Source organism: Hemicordylus capensis, chromosome 6 (assembly GCF_027244095.1).
Source record: "Hemicordylus capensis ecotype Gifberg chromosome 6, rHemCap1.1.pri, whole genome shotgun sequence".
NCBI lineage: Eukaryota > Metazoa > Chordata > Lepidosauria > Squamata > Cordylidae > Hemicordylus > Hemicordylus capensis.
Genome location: NC_069662.1, coordinates 88,468,027 through 88,488,085, shown reverse-complemented (window position 1 = coordinate 88,488,085; position 20,059 = coordinate 88,468,027). Strand labels below are relative to the sequence as shown.

At 41.4% G+C, this 20,059-nt stretch overlaps 1 protein-coding gene across 2 annotated transcripts in view; it reads left to right on the top strand.

Moving 5' to 3' along the window:
- Positions 1-20,059, top strand: part of POU6F2 (POU class 6 homeobox 2) — a 559,658-nt gene that overhangs the window by 9,091 nt on the left and 530,508 nt on the right. The window contains exon 2 of one of the 2 annotated variants that reach the window (XM_053259876.1): positions 4,229-4,306. In XM_053259876.1, the coding sequence (XP_053115851.1) occupies positions 4,295-4,306 (12 nt within the window). In that variant the 5' untranslated portion in view covers positions 4,229-4,294. Of the gene's footprint in view, positions 1-4,227; positions 4,307-20,059 lie in introns of those variants that run through there. The other variant, XM_053259878.1, reaches the window with a different exon arrangement.

Sequence of the window (20,059 nt, the reverse complement as noted above, 5' to 3'; positions counted from 1 at the left end):
GGGGATAGCAGAATAGAAGAAAAAGAAATAGAAAAAAAAATCATAAAATACAAAGATCTACAAATTGAAATTGAAAGGCTGTGGCAGAAAAAGACCAAAATAATCCCAGTGGTAATTGGCGCCCTGGGTGCAGTTCCAAAAGACCTTGAAGAGCACCTCAGCACCATAGGGGCCACAGAAATCACCATCAGCCAATTACAAAAAGCAGCTTTACTGGGAACAGCCTATATTCTGTGACGACATCTATAACAATTGACAATAAAATTCTGGCATCCCAGGTCCTTGGGAAGGACTCGATGTCTGGATAAAACAAACCAGTCAATAACACCTGTCTGACTATAAACAAGAAATTAAAATTAAATAATTTGATTTGTATTCCGCCCTTCCAAAAATGGCTCAGGGCGGTTTACAAAAAGAAATAACAAACAAATAAGATGGCTCCCTGTCCCCAAAGGGCTCACATTCTAAAAAGATACTTAAGACACACACCAGCAAGAGTCACTTGAAGTACTGTGCTGGGGATGAATAGGGCCAGTTACTGTCCCCCTGCTAAATAAAGAGAATCACCACGGTAAAAGGTGCCTCTTTGCCCAGTTAGCAGGGGATCCCTCTATAGCCCTCTTCGGTTGTTCAAAGAGTGTTCACTGTACCCAGGTACAATTCAGAACAGCTGTTCACTGTACCCAGGCACAGGGGGAACAGGAGCATACTGACTAATAACACACCCTGGTGGCGATGCTTCATGGCCACACTCCCTGCTGTCTTCAGGTTAGGCCAGTGGTTCCAAACCTGGGTTCTTCCAGGTGCTGCTGAATGACAACTCCCAACATCCTCAGCCACAATAAATTGTAGCTGGGGAGTTGTCGTTCAGCAACATCTGGAGGAGCCCAGGTTGGGAGCCACTGGGTTAGGCACTTGTCTGCAGAGGCCAGACCTCCTGATCCCAAGGACAGCAAGGTTTGTGGCCATGAAACTCTCACCACCAGAGTCATAGCTAGCTGGCACGCTCCTGTTCCCCATGTACCTGGGTACACTGTACCTACTTTTTGAATAGCAGAAGAGAGCTTAAGTGGTCAATTAATCTGATGTGAGGGAACGGAATTGCTGACTGAGGACTCTTTTAATTGGCATCAATCTCACACTCTAACATCATGGTGGCAGAAAAAGTGTGTTTTTAGAGAATGAGTCATCTGTGAACAGATATGGAGATTATTTGAAGTGGAGAAGGGGATGCTTTTCCCCACAAAGTCACCTCTCCCCAGCTGCTTTTCTCCCAGCTAGGCTCCCAAGACTATAATTATGTCTCCCTGGAAGGAAATCAGGATTCAACATCCCTTTGCCCATCACTTATCTGCTTTAAATCACACCCCACCCTGTCTTATAACTGTTCAACATGACTTGCAATTTATCGCACAAGTCACTTGTCTTTAATAAGTTAAACCCTCTGATTTACCCCTTAATCATATGAACTAGTTTTATATTTGCCCAAGTAAAATGTTCCTCATTAGTGTTCTCAAGAAAATGATTTCAGTGCGAATCTGGAACTGCTGCGTGTGTTTTGGATAAAACATTTATTTCTCTCTGAGTACTACGGTGTTACTCAGTTTCACTTAGAATTAAAAAGAAGGAAACCGATACAACAGAATAACCTCTTAAATATCCACTAATTTTGATACTGAACATCTGTGGTTGACTTTTAATATATCTGACTCATGTTGACTAGCAGTTGATTCCATAAGTAGCCACACTGACCTTAACGTGATTACTCAGGGGGCATAGTGTGAATATTTAAAAAGGTTTTCTTGATGTGTGTGAAAAAAAATTCCAATTTTAGATAGCATCCATTATGTGAATTGGCATGCAGCAACACACTGAGAGTCTGATTTTCACTTATATTCAGGACATAAGATGGGAGTAAATTACATTTATGCCCACTTTAAGGCCCCTTTGCACTGTTGGAACAAAGGCCCGAGTGCAAATGAGAACCAGGCCTTGAGCTTCTAATTTTTCACCCTGAGTCACAAATTCCAGTACCTAGGAGATGCCCTTTCCATTTACTCAAAGCAGAACCCCTGAGTGAGCTCTGTGTTTTCTGAGCTCAGTGTAATCATATCTTAGCCAAGGAAGAAGAAAATATTCCCACAAAACAGCTGCTTCCTTCATTACATCTTTAACTGTTGTTACTAGTGCTCTCCTTGCGCAAATAGGTTTTCATCCATCCTGCATCCCCCTTTCCCCCATGTGTGCACCCCTCAGGATTTGACCCTAGACTACATAGCTGAAGCCTGACAGTTCACCCCAGGACAATCCTTGATTATGAAGCAATGTTAGAGTCAAATCCAAATCCCTGGTGTGCAGGTTAGTGCCTTTAAGTGGTGCCTGAGGTAATATACTGGCAGTTTAAGCATTTGCTGCCCACCAGAAAAATAACTTGGTGGGGTGGGGGGCTATCTCAATGAATTCTCTTTTTTATTTGGGGGAATTATTAAGAGCAGTTTCTAGGTAATGGAATATAAACTCTGTGTGTGTGTGTGTGTGTAAGTACCCAGATTTTTATTATGATCGTAAAAAAATCTCCTGATTTGAAAGAATAAGGTTCAAACCTTCTGTATTTTCTCTTGAAAGCAAGAGTAATGAAAGGTAAACAGACACTGCAAAGTCAACCTCCAAGAGTTTTAAGAGGTATGAGCAGTTCAGAGACAGAAGTCTGCATAGCTTTTTAAAAAGATTATGCCTAATTCCAGATGCTTATGGTCAGGACATGAAAATGTTAATGAGGCGATTGCCTTCTTCTTATATGAGAGGTATGTGACTACAGTCAGTCCATTGCAATAATAGGAAGATGCAGCTGTAAAAACAATTTGTTCCGTTCTTCTCATTCTTTAGAAAGGCATTTCGTGAGTAATAAAAGTCATATGTGTACATGGCCCAAATATCTAAAGGCTGTTGTAACCATTTCACTAGTAGATGTTTGTAACTCAAAAAGTATGCATTGTTACCCACTGTTTAAATTTTCTAGTCCATTTTATAAAATACAGAGATTAAGACCATGTCAGCACTGCAATAACAACTAAAGACTCGGCAAACAAACCTTATATATTTACCTGTCTTTCTCCTCATAGCTTCCAGTTTCGATTTCTCTGCAAAATGCTTATATTTCTTTGCTTTATTCCTTACATCTGCTGCCTGTGTTATTTTTGGGTTGTTTGTTTTTGTTTCAACTTTGTGAACCGCCTAGAACCTTTGGAGTCAGGCGGCATATAAAATAAATAAATAAATAAGTAATGAGTAAATGTATTTTAGTAATTTACACTGAGCAATTAGGACATGGCAGAATAGAAACATGAACAAATGAAGTCAAATACGAATTTGCCTTAGTAACATAATTTTTAGTGGGTGGGTAGTTTGTTTCAACTCTGCATGTAAAAGAATGAAGGGGCTTCAAGACTGAGAGAAGGTATTCATATTCAACAATATACAACAATATTCATATTGTGGCTACCTAGTGCCCAAAAGACAGATTCATTTGGCTAGACAACTTAAAACCGAGCATGTTCCAGAGATCCAGTTGATCTTCCAAGATAGATGCCAGACTGAGGACAGAGGACAACAAAGGACAAACAACTCTTTGTTATTTCTTTTATTATTGTTGCTGTAGGCTCTGCAAGTTATAGTGTGGTCAATGTGCATCTTGTGAAAGCAGTAATAGCTCAGGTCTAAAAGTTACTGAGTAGCATTCATCGCTTGCGCAACAAAACGCTTAACCGTAAACTCAGCTTGAAGCATATAAATTGTTACACAAATGGCCTAACCATGCTACCAGCCTTTCCTAACTATGTTTGCTTGGAAATAAGCACCATTGATTACTGTGGGATTTTTGTTCAGATCAGTATGTTTAGGGCGGCAATTCAAGGATTCTTTTAAAGGGCAGTTTCCCTAGCTTTCAAAATAGGAAAGGAAAAGGAAATACCTTGAAGAAAAGTGTGTGTACTGTATGTGTGGGAGTATTGTCATTACTAATTCTGCACATAATAAAGCCAGCATATCAGGCTAGGTTAGAGCCCCTTTCCCTGACGTTTAGTTTTCTTTGTGTTCATGGAGTTTTCCTTATTTGTTGTCACTAGGCTGTATTGTGCTTCTTACAGAATTAGCCCCCCAAAGCATGTAATGGGCATTAATGCCTTATCTCATGCTCCATACCCATTTGTTTGTTTGATTTTTCATCTAGGGGAACTGAGGCACTGGAGCACTATCACCTGAACTGTGCAAGGTCACAAGAGCTAAACTCAAGACTATGGATGCTAAGGTTTGGGTTTCAACCACAGTTTTTTCTTGCTTTCCTTCCTTCCTTGTTGCCCTGCCTCCAGTATTGCCTTTTTTTTTCCATTAAGCAAATATTGATTTCCTTCCCTTGCTTGAAAATGGAATAGAAATTAATATGGTTCTTTTTGGTTACTTCATTGTTTGTAGACCATCTGGGAATTGCATTTATTAGTTAACTGTTTTTGCTCATCCAATGGGGCACACACACACCACATTTTTATATCCGTATTTTAAATAACGGTTGCTTGAAACTCCTAGTATTCTGTGACAAAGGGCCATTTTTTTCTTTAAATATTTAAACAGCGAGCAGACATCCTGCCTCTTTTAAGATAGATGGTACCCTTCAGAAGGATGAAGATTGTGACTCTGGAATTTTAGGTATGGTTATTATTCTTCACTTTACCACCATTCTCAGGGGTACCACTTCAAATTTCCAAGGGAGGGGGGCATTCTTTCATGGTGTAAAGAACAAGTAGTTAGGCAAGAAATATAGGCACTCTAGAATCCTGGTTCTTTGTGGTCTGTCCCTCTCTTGGCAGACTTAGGGCATGATAGATTGATAATGTCCTCTGGTTAAATCTTCCTATTGCTCTTTGTTGGGTAACATAGAAGACATCAAGGATGTTGTATATCTTAAGCTCTGGATTGATCAATCTTCTTGGACTATAGCCATGATGTCACCAGGTTACCTATTGGTGTGGGATGAGATGGAGCTTTAAGATGCCATCTTAAAAGTGATTTTTAGTGACAAAGAACTGAGGTTTCTGGTTTAAATCTCACTCCAACCACAAACTTAGTAGGGCACTTCAGGCAAGCCAGAAGGCTGTTCACATGAGCAGACAAATCTCTGGCTGGGTTTAGATGCCTGTGTGAAGTGCTGGGATCGAAGCTGACTTCAGCACTGCCTCCCCCCAAAATAAGCCTGGGAATTTACCCTAGGCTTTAATCTGGGGTAAAGGGTACGAGTGCAGGTTCAGGGTGGTGTGTTTGTTCAGGCTGCATGCAGCCCAAGCAGACATAGAGCTGGGTGCAGAGAATACCCAACTCAAGGGGAATCCCTAAATGCAGCAGTGCATTTAGGGATTCCTGAAGGCCATGACTCATTTTACTGGCCGCCAGAGATCCAAGCTGCTAGGAACAGCACAGATCATAGGGGTGCATGAACAGTGTGTCCCACACGTTGACCAGAATCATATGGGGGGGAAATAAAATACTCATGTGCCCAACCTTAGTATCTCTTAATTCTCTGTCATCAATATGGGGAGAATAATACTACCGGTACTAGCTTTCTAGGATTATTGTAAGGATTATTGACACAATGTATGTGAAGCACCTTGAAGACCCAAAATGCCTTATTATGGGTATCATTATATTAAGTGAGAGTATGCATCTTTGATATTTTTGCTAGCAAAATTCTATCCCACTTTTCAATTCTGTAGATTTCTAAAATGGCTTACAATTCAACAAAGAACAATATTAATCAATCAATCAATCAATCAATCAATATAGCACCTGACTCCAAAGGCTCTAGGCAGTTCACAAAAGTGAATACAATAAAAGCAGAATAAAACAACCATTAAGACAACAATTTAAAACATTCACAGATTGCTAAAAAAAAACAGGCTAAAAAGATGTGATCCTAAGGGCTCTTTTAAAGGCGGGTAAAGATGCTGAATCACGAACAGCTATAGGGAGCACATTCCAGAGCCGCATTCCAGAGCTACAGAGGAGGCCAGCTCCTGAGTCACTGCCAGGCGAGCTGGCGGCATCCGGAGACGGGCTTCTCTAGAGGATCTTAATGTCCTGTGGGGATCATGCAGAAGAAGTTTAAAAACAGTTTCAGCTATTGAAATAAAAATTGTATTAGTGCAAAACGATATTAAATATTAAAACAGCAGAACAGGTTTGAAATAAAATGAGCAACTAATAGCAGTATCCTTAAAAGATTAGATGAATAAAAAAAGTACTTACCTGCCAACTAGAAGTCATTCAGATTGGCACTAGGTGTGCCTCCCTGGGAAGAGCATCCCAAAGATGGTGCTCTTCAATTGAAAGGCCCCGCATCCTGGTTATCAGCTGCCTAATTTTTGATGGTGTGGGCACCCTGTGAATATCCTCAAATGATTTTAGCAATCAGGCTGGTTCATGTGGGAGTAAGTAGTCCTTTAGAGATAAGAGGGCTGCAAATCAAGAGCTTGATCCAAACTACATTAATATCAACAGATAGTTTTAGTCAGCATCACTGGGTTTTAAAAAATCCTCTGATTTTGCTCTATTTATCTTGACGGATCCATCCCTTACTTCAAGAGCATGGTTGACAATCAAAACAGAAGCTAATTCAAAAAGGAACATTCCACTCAATATAGCTTCCTGGAACAAAATCTTTTGAATTTGTTTGCTAGCATTAGGATTATCTTGGAAAGTTGTTGAGGCTCAAAATGTGTTTTAATGTAGGAAATAATAATAAATTATATGTAGCCTACTTTGTCTGATTATTTGTAATGTTTTATAAGATCAAGGCAGAAAACTTAGAAGCGAGAGAAATAAAACTATAGCATGTTTTTTTAACACCAAAGAACAGATTCTGACAGAAACAGGCTATCTGTTTTATCTTTTTGTCTCTGAAGATAGATGAAAAAGATCAGGTGGGAATCATGTCTCATTAGACATAAATGCAGTCAGAGAGAAGTCATACTAAATACACAAGGTTGTGTCTTCTGAGAAAATGTTACGCATACAGCTGCCTGTCGAGCATATTGTACATTGTGTAGAAGAGCATAGTTGTGTCATTAAATAGCATTAAAAAGATTATGCACTCAGGGTTGGCACCAGGTTGCATGGGACCCTGACGCAAAGTCCCTGCCCCCAATATCTGGGTAGCAGGAATGCTTTGCATTGTCTGTGCTGGCTTTCATGAAGTGTTCCAGACTGCTGCAGAAAGCTGCAGTGGGTGTAGAGCGCTTCATTGGCCATCAGCATTTTAAAAAATCCACAAAAATGTATTATGATCACCCCACAGCTATACCACAGTCACCCAGCAATGAGACAAGCACATTATACTGTTGTTGTTGTTGTTGTTGTTGTTGTTGTTTTTAAGATAGTGGTGGCCACTCGGCGCTCCACATAGTCTCCAGATCATGTGCCAGATCTCTGCTGCTGCCCAGCCTCGTAAATGAGTCAGGCCTGCAGGGAACAGCGCCACAGCTGCGCACAGCTTTTGCTCGAGCAAGCGCTATGCCCAGAAAAGTGGTGGGGTGGCAGCAGATCAGGTAAGGGCGTGCTTACCTGCTCCTTAAGGGAAGCGCTCCCTGCCCGCGCCTGCACAAATGGCTTGTGCACATCTCTAGTGCATAGGGTCCCTACCCTCCAGTATCTGGGTAGCTTTTCAGTATCTGTGCTGGTTGTGCTGGCTGACATGAAGTGCTCCAGACTGCAACAGAAAGCCCCTAAAGGAGCTTGGTGGCAGTGGGCAGTGCCCAGCCTCTCAAATGAGCCAGGCCCTGGGTCAGGCCTCGGGGCTGGGCTTGGGCCCTCTGTTGTTCCTGGGCTCCTGGCCAGTGCTTGAATTGGCTGATCCCTGACACCGCCCTGTACACCCTGATTAATATTTGCTTTCCCTGCCCCAACAAATGGAACGATTTTGGCTTTCTTACCAAGCCCTTCGTGATGATTGACTGACGACTGCAAGAGGACTGATGACAGTTCAGTTCAATATTCAGGGAACATCACAACAAATTAAACGTACGTCTTCAGCACATACTTTATTTTCTTTCTCTCTACCCACCCTTTTTGTTCCTTTGCTAAAAGACATATTTTTTGATTAAAATAATATTTTTTTCTAATCAATATATTTTTTAAACCTCTGGGTTATTACTTCCTCAAGGGCTCCCTTGTTCCCTTCCCCCTCTTCCAGTGCTCCTTTTCACCTGCTTCTAAATTGCCCTTTGTAGTTTTATGAAGAATTTGCCAAAGCTTACATTAAATTGTTCACATGTGTACTGTAGTAGGAGTAGTGCTGGTCTGCAGCTCAATTTACAGATAGACATCAGTCCTATTCAGGTATTATTCCTCTGTGGGGGACCAGCGTATAGAAAGAACAAATGGGAGTGTGGTGGCTAACCCACCCCACCCCCACCCTTGCATTCAGCACATCTGCAGAGGACAGGTATTGAATGTGGACAGTGTTCCCTCTAACAGGGATTTCCAGATGTTGTTGACTACAACTCCCATAATCCCCAGCTGCAGTGGCTTTTGCTTGGAGCTGATGGGAGTTATAGTCAACATCTGGGAATCCCTGTTAGTAGGAACACTGAATGTGGAGACTGGAGATTTTGTCCTATCATTAAGAAACCTGGGTGGCGTGGCCAGGGAGCATGCTGGTATAGGGGGCATAGCTAGCTGGATTTGCCCTCTGCATGTGTTGGTCTTCCATGGAGACTCAATGCCTGAATAGGGCTATAGTGCTCTTGGAATATGTGGTTGCATATAGCTGGGAGAGTAGGGAATCAAAATCAGAAACACAATTGACCAAGAGTGATCCAGACATCACCCCTTCACCATCACCATTTTATCCTCCCCACTCATAGATGGTGAAAATGGGGTAGGGTGTTCTAACAGATTTGTCAGGGGAGCTGAGAAATCTTGTCAATGTTTTGACAATGCAGGCAGCTTACTGCTGACAGGAGGCTGCTGTCTTCTCTTTTTTCCTTAAAATTTTTTGTTGTCACTTCTTTGACAAAGATGGAGCTCTTCACAGTTGCTGACCCCACCGTCCACCATGATTCCCCTTCCCCCAATGACCCAATATGATGCTGTGTATGAAGTAGTGTCATTTGGAGGGTACTTTGGGGGGAAACATGGCAACCCCCAGCATGGTGACTGCTATTTTCCCCTGAGAATCCTTCTTGAAATGATAGTACAGCATGACATAGCATTACAGTTGGGACATTGATGTGGGGGAATCGTGAGATGTTGCTGCTCCAGTTTGCTGAGAAAGGTTTAATCTCTGCCACTACCACTGCCGCCACTACCACCATCACCACTACCAAAAAGACAGCCAAAAAAAAAAAAAAGCTTAGACGAAATAGCAGTTGCCATAGCCAGCTACTGTAAACTGCCTGCAAAATTCAAATAATTTCTAAAACTACTCCAGTTTCATGCACACAGACAATGCCTCCCATATCTCTGAGTTCAAGCTGAAAATCCTTCAGTGCGAATGTTCAGTTCAGCACTAGTATACTCTCTGGCATACACTGGTTGTTCCAGGGAAAGTTTAGATACAAGCTCAAGATAGTTTGGAATGTACAGAACACAGCAGAGCTGTTAAAAAAGAAAAACAATACCACCAAAAACTGATGGGACTGTGGGGAGAACATATTTCCCAACCTGACCACCTTTACAGATTACACATGATGTCCAAATGTTGCATATATTTCTATAGTGTGTAGGCAATAATATGTTATCTTTACCCACAAAATTGGGGCAGGAAAGGAAGGTTGTGTAAGAACATAAGAAACTAAGAACAGCCCTGCTGGATCAGGCCCACGGTCTATCTAGTCCAACATCCTATTTCACCAGATGCCTCTGAGAAGCCCACATTCAAGAGGTGAGGGCATACCCTCTCTCTTGCTGTTGCTCCTCTGCAACTAGTATTTAGAGGCATCTTGTCTCTGAGGCTGGAAGTGGCCTATAGCCACCAAACTAGTAGCCATTGATAGACCTGTACTCCATGACTTTGTCTAAGTCCCTTTTAAAGCCATCCAAGCTAGTGGTCATTGCCACAGCCCGTGGCAGAGAATTCTATAGATTAATGTGCTGTGTGAAAAAGTACTTCCTTCTGCTGGTGCTAAATTTCCCGGCCTTTGGTTTCATGGAATGACCCCTGGCTTTAGTGTCTACCCTCTCTTCTCCATGCATAATTTTATACACCTCTATCTTGTCTCCCTATAGTTGCCTCTTTTCCAAACTAAAAAGCTGCAGATGCTGTAGCCTTGCCTCATAAGGAAGGTGCTCCAGGCCCCTGATCATCTTGGTTGCCCACTCCTGCTCCTTCTTCAGTTCTACAATATTCTTCTTAAGATAGGTGACCAGAACTATACACAGTAGTCACAATGTGGCCACACCATAGATTTCTATAAGAACATTATAATATTAGCAGTTTTATTTTCAATCCCTTTCCTAATGGTCCCTAGCATGGAATTGATTTTTTCACAGCTGCTGAACACTGAGTTGACATTTTCAATGAACTGACCAGCATAACCCCAAGATCCCTCTCCCGGTCAGTCACTGACTGCTCAGATCCCATCAGTGTATATGTGAAGTTGGAGGGTTTTGCCCCATATGCATCATTTACATTGAACCTCATTTGCCATTTTGTCGCCCGCTAAATAGTCTAGTGTCATCTGCTAATTTGGCCACTTTGCTGCTTACTTAGATAATTTATAAACAAGTTAAAGAGCACTGGTTTCAATATATATCCCGGGGGACTCCACTTCTTAATTCCCTCCATTGTGAAAACTGTCCATTTATTCCTACCCTCGCTTTCCTGTCCTTCAACCAGTTATCAATCCACACATGAACCTGTCCTTTGATCCCATAACTGCTACGTTTACTCAAGAGCCTTAGGTGGGGAACTTTGTCAAAAGCTTTTTGGAAGTCCAAGTATACTGTGTCAGGCAGATCACTTTTATCCACATTTACTGAGGCAAGACTTGCTCTTGCAGAAGCCATGCTGGTTCTCCTTCAGCAAGACCTGTTCTTCTATATGTTTAACAATTTTGCCCTTAAGTATGCTTTCCATCGATTTACCCAGAACAGAAGTTGAGATACCCGGCTTGTAGTTTCCCAGATCCCCCCGGAACCCTTTTTGAAAATCAGAGTTACCTTAGCTACTTTCCAGTCCTCTGGTTCAGAGCCTGATTGTAGGGACAAGTTACATATTTTTGCTAGGAAATCAGCAATTTCACATTTGAATTCCTTCAGAACTCTTGGGTGGATGCCATCTGGCCCTGGCAATTTGTTAATTTTCTGTTTTTCAAAACAGTCTCCTCAAATTGGCCAAATTCTCCAGCCTTCAGGCCTGAGATGCTCAATTCTGGAGTTGGTATATTGTCAGTATCCTCTTCCGTGAAGACAGATGCAAAGAACTTATTCAATTTATCTGCAATCTCCTTATCCTCTTTAATCCCTTTCACACCCTGATCATCTAAGAATTCAACTACCTCTCTGACAGGTTTTCTGCTTCTGATATATATTTTAAAAATTGTTGTTATTCCCCTTGACACTTTTAGCTATATGCTCCTCAAACTCTCTATTTGCCTCCTTATTGTCTCCTTGCATTTCTTTTGCCAGAGTTTATATTCCTTTCTGTTCTCTTCATTTAGGCAGGACTTCCATTTTCTGAAGGAAGTCTTCTTCCCTTTCATAGCTTTCCTGACTTTGCTTGTTAGCCATGCTGGTGTCCTCCTGAACTTAGTGGTACCTTTGCTCCTTCTTGGTATACATTCCAACTGAGCAGGGATGTGCAAACCAGCTCAACCTCGAACCGGTCCATCTCGAGGTTGAGCCAAACACCACAGGACATCTCAGGGCTGGTTTGGGTGTTCTACATTTAAAAAAAATTAAATTAAACTTGCCATCATGTTTGGCTGCCTCAGGGGTTGCTGCCGTGGCTGCAGAAGATGGACTCCAGCAGTTTCCCACCTCCTCCCATGGTCTTCTAAGGGTCATTTTGGGGCTGTTCCGGCCCTTTAGCTGTTAGCAGTTCCCCTGCTAACTGGGCAAAGAGGCACCTTTTAACGTGGTGATTCTCTTTATTTAGCAGGGGGAGAGTAACTGGCCCTATCCACCCCTAGCACAGTACCTCCAGTGACTGTTACTGGTGTCTATCTTGTGTTTCTTTATAGAATGTGAGCCCTTTGGGGACAGGGAGCCATCTTATTCATTTATTGTTTCTCTGTGTAAACCTGCCTGAGCCATTTTTGGAAGGGTGGTATAGAAATCAAATTTATTATTATTATTATTATTTCTGAGATGGTGGCCATTTTGGAGGCCACTGCATATCTGCGCTGGTCATTTGTGTGGCCAGGTCATGACACGGCCATGCAAATGGCCAGGGCACATATGCAGGTGGCCTCCAAGATAGCCACTGCCACCTCAGAAAGGGCCAGAACAGTCCCCAAAATGGCCCAAAACAGCCCAGGGGGAGACCAGGGGGAGACCATCAGGGGAAGGGTGAACCGCCAGAGGACCCCACCCCCATGGCTTCCAGCAGCACCCCCGAGGGCCCGGAGGTAGTAAGTCTGGCATTTTTTAAAAAGGTCCCTGGCAGCCTTGAACTGGACCTGAACTGGTTTGAATTCGATCCAAGCCAGGCCCCTCATTCAGGGTGCCAAAACCAAACTTGCCTGGTTTGATCTGAGCCAAATTCAGACTTGAACCAAACCTGGAAAACTGGTTTTGTGCACATTCCTACAACTGAGCTTCTGTTATTGCAGTTCCATGCTTCCATTTGACCCTCTTGACTTTCCCTTTCAGCTTCCTTTTCCCCAGTCCTCTCATCTGTGTTGGACTTCCTTGGCAATGCTCTACTCGCATATAAGCTGAATTGAATACATCTTAGATGTATGCCTAAAGGACTCTGTGCATGGCCGATTCATTTAAATGCTACATCTAATGCATTAAGGTGAAGCAGGCGGGCATAATCCTGCTGTTCGACTGAGTTTATATCATCCATGCAAATGTTTTGCAAATATGTGAAGAGACCTGGGGACTAAAGAGATCCAGCAGAATTCAGCATGTGGGGAAGCTAGGGAAGTCAGCTACTTGAGAATCTCTATGTTTATCACATTTTTAATGAGCATTGAGTGGCACAAGTGATTGGCTTCTTTATCTGCCCTACCTAGAAAAGTAACATCTGAATGGCCCTCTATTTTTCAGTGAAATGTGCTTAAGATCTCAACCACAGGGAGGCAAAACTTCCATTGGCTTCAGCAGCAGCTTAGCTTGCTGTAACAAGTTGGAACATAGCCCCATCAGGGCTCTTCCTAAGCACTCCATTTCATCTCCCCTGTTGGTCATTCTGTCCTGTCTGCCTCCCCTCTAACCAGCTGGAAACTGTACATCAAAATAGAGTCTTTGATGTTTTATTATTTCTTGTGCTCTATCCAATACAAAATGATGAACACTATTTGAAATCGCTGATGCTGTGGGGAAAAAAATCTCATACCACAAAATATCTCTTGTACTTGATTACCAAGCTAAAAGCAAGTCTACCTAATAAATGGCAAATCATGATCACTTCCTTTGGAATGTCTGTCACCTTTCTTGATAGGAAAGAAAGGGGAAACATGTGGGCATCTTTTACACTGTTGAGGAAAGTGAGATTTCTGCTAAACCTGTTAACAATTAGTGTACTTTCACATTTTCTTTCTTCTCTTTGGCACATTCTTTTGATACTGAAGTCCTCAAAATATTCTCCAGGCATTTGATAGGTACATAGGACTGAATTCTCAAATTTGACAGTTGCATAGGGCATTTATATAAATTGGTATTGGGAGCACTTTTCAGCATACTAAGACAATAAACTTTTCATTATTTAGTGCTGTGTTTTTTTCAAAGGGCACAAACCAGCCAAAGTTTCATTAGTTTCAATGGGAGTGATGCACATGTGGAGAGGAGAGCTGGTCTGTGGAGAGGAGAGCTGGTCTTGTGGTAGCAAGCATGACTTGTCCCCATAGCTAAGCAGGGTCTGCCCTGGTTGCATCTGAATGGGAGACTTGATGTGTGAGCACTGCAAGATATTCCTCTCAGGGGATGAAGCCGCTTTGGGAAGAGCAGAAGGTTTCAAGTTCCCTCCCTGGCCTCTCCAAGACAGAGCTGAGAGAGATTCCTTCCTGCAACCTTGGAGAAGCCACTGCCAGTCTGTGAAGACGATACTGAGCTAGATAGACCAATGGTCTGACTCAGTATATGGCAGTTTCCTGTATGTTCCTATGCATAGCTCTCTTCTACTTAAACAGTTGACCTTATATAATTACATGATAACATGTACTATGTAATTTCAAGAAAACAATTAACATACTTAATATTATATTGTGCATAAGAAACTATGCTACATGAAGAGAAAGTCCAATACAAAATAAAACCCTTTGATTTCCATGGGATTAAGCACATTTATCACCTGTGTTAGATTGCCAAACAGTTATTTTTCACTATGGGTCAGACTGGAAAGTTACCCAGAAATTTGACATCACAACAATATGATTGTAAAACAAACAGCCATACAAAAAATGCATTAATAATAATCTTACTTAACAACACTTGGGCACACTAAAATTGAAGTACATGATAATCCAGTGCTTGTGTCTTTTTCTTCCATGCTTTGGCCAAGGAGTAGAGGTACCTCTCCCTTCACACAGAAGATGCACTGTACGTACCTGAATATATTGAGCAGCAGCCAACATGCACACTTCAAAAGTTATTTCAGATGCTCAGTTTGGTTGTTGTGCAATTGTGTTTGCTTGACAAACAAAGCAGTACAGTACAAAATAGCATGAGAGACAGACCGGGGATTCTGTTGATGTGCTAGCCACCAAGCTGACTGAGCTGATCTTGGACTTGGTGTTGAAGATCCCAAGCTTGTTCTGCAGGCTTGTTCTGCAACCATGCCAAGGCTGCTTTGTCTGGGGCCAGCTCGGGATGTCATGACAACTATGGGGCTAACCCAACATGTTATGGGCCCAACCCATGTGACAGGTAAAACTCCTGACTTGGAAAATTTCCACAGATTGAGATCATTTTACCAAGAGATACCATATTCCCAGTCATTGTGGATGGCTTGCCGTGGGTTTTTGTTTTTGTTTTTGTTTTGGTAAAGCCTTCTTGATTGATAGATTGATTAAGTGCCGTCAAGTCAGTGTCGACTCTTAGCAACCACACAGATAGATTCTCTCCAGGATGATCTGTCTTCAGCTTGGCCTTTAAGGTCTCTCAGTGGTACATTCATTGCTGTCATAATCGAGTCCATCCACCTTGCTGCTGGTCATCTTCTTCTTCTCTTTCTTTCAACTTTCCCCAGCATTATAAACTTCTCAAGGAAGCTGGGTCTTTGCATAATGTGTCTGAAGTATGATAGTTTGAGCCTGGTCATTTTTGCCTCTAGTGAAAATTCTGGATTGATTTGTTCTATGAGCCATTTGTTTGTTTTCCTGGCTGTCCATGGTATCCTCAAAAGTCTTCTCCAGCACCAAACTTCAAAAGCGTCAATGCTTTTTCTATCTTGCTTCCTCAAGGTCCAGCTTTCACATCCATAGAATATTATGGGGGAAACCATTGTCTGAACAATTCTAATCTTTGTAGCTGTAGACACATCACAGCATCTAAATATTCTTTCCAAGGCCTTCATTGCAACCCTACCAAGTGCTGGTCTGCTGCGTATTTCTAGACTGCTGGATCCTTTACTGTTGATGGTCAGTTCTAAAAGGCAGAAGTGATCCACCACTTTAATGTCTTCATTGTCAATTCTGAGGCTGTTTGCTGTACCCATTGTCATTACTTTAGTCTTTTTAATTGTAGTCCCATTTTTTCACTGTGCTCCTTGGCCTGCATTACTAGAGCTTGCAGATCATCAGCATTCTCAGCTATCAAGGTGGTGTCATCAGCGTAGCTCAGGTTATTGATGTTTCTTCCTCCAACTTTAAAACCACGCTCATCTTCTTCCAATCTAGCTCCTTTCAGTTCAGCATATAAATTGAATAAGTAAGGAGAAAGTATACAGCCTTGTCTTACTCCTTTGTCGATCTGGAACCAGTCTCTTTCACTATGTTCTCTCTGGACTGTGCTAGCATATGAATTTAAGGATATTGTGCGATGGTTTGCTCAATCTGTTAAATCTCCTTTCTTTGGTATGGGTATATAGACTGACCTCTTCCAATCTGTTGGCCACTGTGTTTTCCAAATTCTCCAAATTGCTGGCATATTTTGGTTAGAGCCTTGACTGATTCGTCTTCTGTTGCCTGTCATATTTCTGTAGCTATTCCATCAATTCCTGTAGCCTTCCGACTTGGTAATGACTGGAGTGCTGGTCTAACTTCATCTTCCCGTGCTAGAGGTACTTGCAAGTAGGGAATATCTTCTTGAGTATCTTGGACATTGATGTCCCTGCTGTACAGATTTTCAGTATACTCCTTCCATCTCTGTTTGATCTTCTCTGAATTAGTTACTATCTGTCCTTTGGCATCCCTTAACATACCAATTCGAGGTTGGAACCTTCCTCTGAGTTCAGAGACCTTTTGGAAAACTTGCCTTGTTTTTCGGTGTCTGTTTCCATCCTCAAAGTCTTTACAGATGTCGTTGTAGTATTGCTCCGTGTCTCTTCTTACAGCTTTCTAAAATTCCCTTTTAAGTTCCTTCCTGAGGTCTTTATCTTTCATGACTTTGGGTTCTCTCCTCTTCTGGGCAGTTTCCACCATCGGTTCTGACATTCATTTTGCTGTCTTCTGTTTCTTGGTCTTTGGCAGTCTCTTTTCACATTCATCCTTAACAACTCCTCTGATTTCATTCCACAGTTCCTCTGGTTCCCTATCAATGAGATTCAGAACTTCAAAGTGGTTCCTGATGTTCTCCTTGAAAATGGCAGGTACATTCTCAAGATCACATCGTGGAAGATGGAAAGCTTTGTTTTTCCACTTTAGCTTGACTTGGAACTTGCATATGAGCAGTTCATGATCAGTTCCACAATCGGCCCCTGGCCATGTATTTGCTGTTATAACTGAGCTCTTCCACCTTCTTGCACCAATAATGTAATCAGTTTGATTTCTGTTTATTCCATCTGATGATGTCCATGTGTATAGGCGCCACTTTGGTTGTCTGAAGAATGTGTTAGCAATGAAGAGATCATTGGCTTGGCAGAAACTAATAAGTCATTCTCCTGCTTCATTTCTGTTTCCTAGGCCATATAGGCTGACTGTGTTTTCCTCTTTACCTTTTCCAACTTTGGCATTCCAGTCTCCAGCCACCAGCAGCACATCTTGCTTGCACGTTCTGTCAATTTCAGACTGAACTTGAGCATAAAACTCACCAACTTTCTCTTCTTCTGCATCATTTGTTGGGGCATAGACTTTCATGTTAAAGGGTTGTCCAGGAAATCTAATTGATATTAGTCGGACACTGACCGCATTGTACCCAAGTACTGTCATTGCTATATCCTTCCTGACTATGAAAGCAACACCGTTCCTTCTTTGGTTTTTGTGTCCTAAGTAGTAAACGGTATGGTTTTCTGACTGAAAGTGTCCCATTCCAGTCCATTGTCATTCACTGATGCCCAAGATGTCAAGCTGTAGTCTATTCATTTCATCTTTCACTGTGTTGAGCTTTCCCTTATTCATGCTTCTTATGTTCCACATTCCCATTGTAATTCTGTCTTTGCAGCTTCAGATTTTCTTTTCCCGCACAGAAACATCAGCTGCCCGACGTCCACAAGGCTTTAGTTTAACCGTCTCATAAACACCATCTGTACTCTGAGAGATCCTCAGCTCCTTCAGGAGCATGTTGAGTAGCATCCGACCTGAGCAGCCCATCATCCGGCAATACATCAACTATCATTCCATTTTGTCAATCCATGTAGTTTTCTTGGTCCTGCTATGCTGCCTTATCGTGGCAGGTATGTGTGTGTGTGTTCCTGGGAGGGATGAGCGAAGTATGCCAGGAGGTATAGTCCCAGTAGGGTCACCCAAAGTGTGAAGATCATCCCAGCTGCCCAGCTAAAGCAAGCAGGCACCTATATTGAGCAGCAGCGATATGGGAAGGTGCTGGAGGTGGACAATCACTTCAGTGATAATGACAAAGGCATCATTTCATTCTTTTCGGGAGAAGGCAGTGGTAAACCACTCCTGTATTTTACCAAGAAAAAGCCTTCTTACATTTTATTTATTTATTTATTTATTTATTCATTCATTCATTCATTTAAGATATTTGTATACCACCCAAAATGCAAATCTTTGTGTAGTTTACAATAAAAACAAGTAAACAGGTTAAAACATTGCAACAATTTAAAATTTTAAACAACTTTAAAACTATTAAAAATCATCAAACTATTAAAACAGTATCTAATTAAAAGCCTGGGTGAACAAATGTGTCTTGACTTGCCTTTTAAAAAGTTGTAAGAGATGAACTCTTATTTCAGCAGGGAGCGTGTTCCAAAGCCTCAGGGCAGCAGTGGAGAAGGTCGCTCCCGAGTAGCCACCAGGCGAGCAAGACGAACTTTTGACAGTTCCTCTTGCTCATCCTGTTTAGTCATTTCAGTTGCTCAATATTTGAAGACCAGGCAGTATTTTGGCAAATGCAGGAAGTATTTTCAGGTACAAAGAAAGTTAGGAGCTTACACCCTGCCTAATATGTGCTTTGTCATATGTCGTGCTGGTTCAGTGATTCCTGTTTCATGCAGGATTGGGGTTCTTTTTATGTGGTATATGGGCACTAGCACTAACATGCACATGTTGTTTAAGAAACTTCCAAACCAAGCATCATGCAAAGTACCTTCCAAGGTCAAGTTCAAGTGCAGGGAGTCTCCAGCTGATAGAACTATATGAGAAAACCGAAAGAGGCATACATTGGAGAATAAGAACTAGCAATGAAGGATCACTCACCTGCAGCTTTTCTCCCTGAAGCATTAATATAGGTCTGCAGGAAGCTATTGCAGTTGTTTAGGATTCTGGTGTGCACGTGGTACCTAGAGCACTGTACAGTTTATTTGCTTTTGAAGCATGAGAGTGGATGTGTCTTGTGAGTTGAAATGGTTTCCTTGGCTTTTAACTAAATTTAAGCTGTTAAGGACAATCAGCAGCCATTTTCCTGAAGTATCATATTCCAAATCATTGCCCAGACTAACTCAAATTGCAGATATATTCAGTCACTTATTTTCTGTTGATCGAAAAGCAGCTGAATGATCTTTTCATATTTTACAGCAACCCTAAATTATTCTGTACCATATTTAGAAAATATACCTGCAGGTACAAAGCATTGTCTAAGTTTTACTAGAGTAAGGCTGCAATCCTATGTATACCTATAAATCTCACTTAATTCAATGGGACTTACATTTGACTAAATGTCCATAGGATTGGATTGAAACAAGCTATTTATTTATTTATTTATTTATTTATTTATTTATTTAAACATTTCTTTAAACTGCCCAAAACTTACGTCTCTGGACGGTTTACAACAGAATAAAAACAAAGTAAAACATTCGTTAAGACAAAAATGGGGGGGAGAGAAACACACACATTACAATAATTTAAAAGTTTTAAAACAATATTTTAAAACAGCATTAAAACCATTAAAACAACATTAATTAAAAGTCTGGGTGAAGAGATGTGTTTTTAAAGACTTTCTAAAAGCTGTCAGAGATGGGGACAAACAATATTTGTCCTCAGTTAATGATCTTGTGAAATTTCAGCAATATTTGGATATAAAATGCTATAACACAGTACCTCAAATAAAGGATACTTTATCAGCTATGAAGTGCTGCAGTGGACATTTAAACTGAGAGTGACAGCCAATAATATTTGTAATTGATTAATATCCTTGCTTCTAAATTATTTAAAATATTCTATTTTTTCCCCCTCTCCACTTCTCTGAGTAGTGTAGCAATTCAAGGCAGCAATTACAAGATTAGTTTCCTGCTGATGAAAAAGTAGTGGAGACTTGTGGTATTTTTGTAATATATATTTATTTACAAATA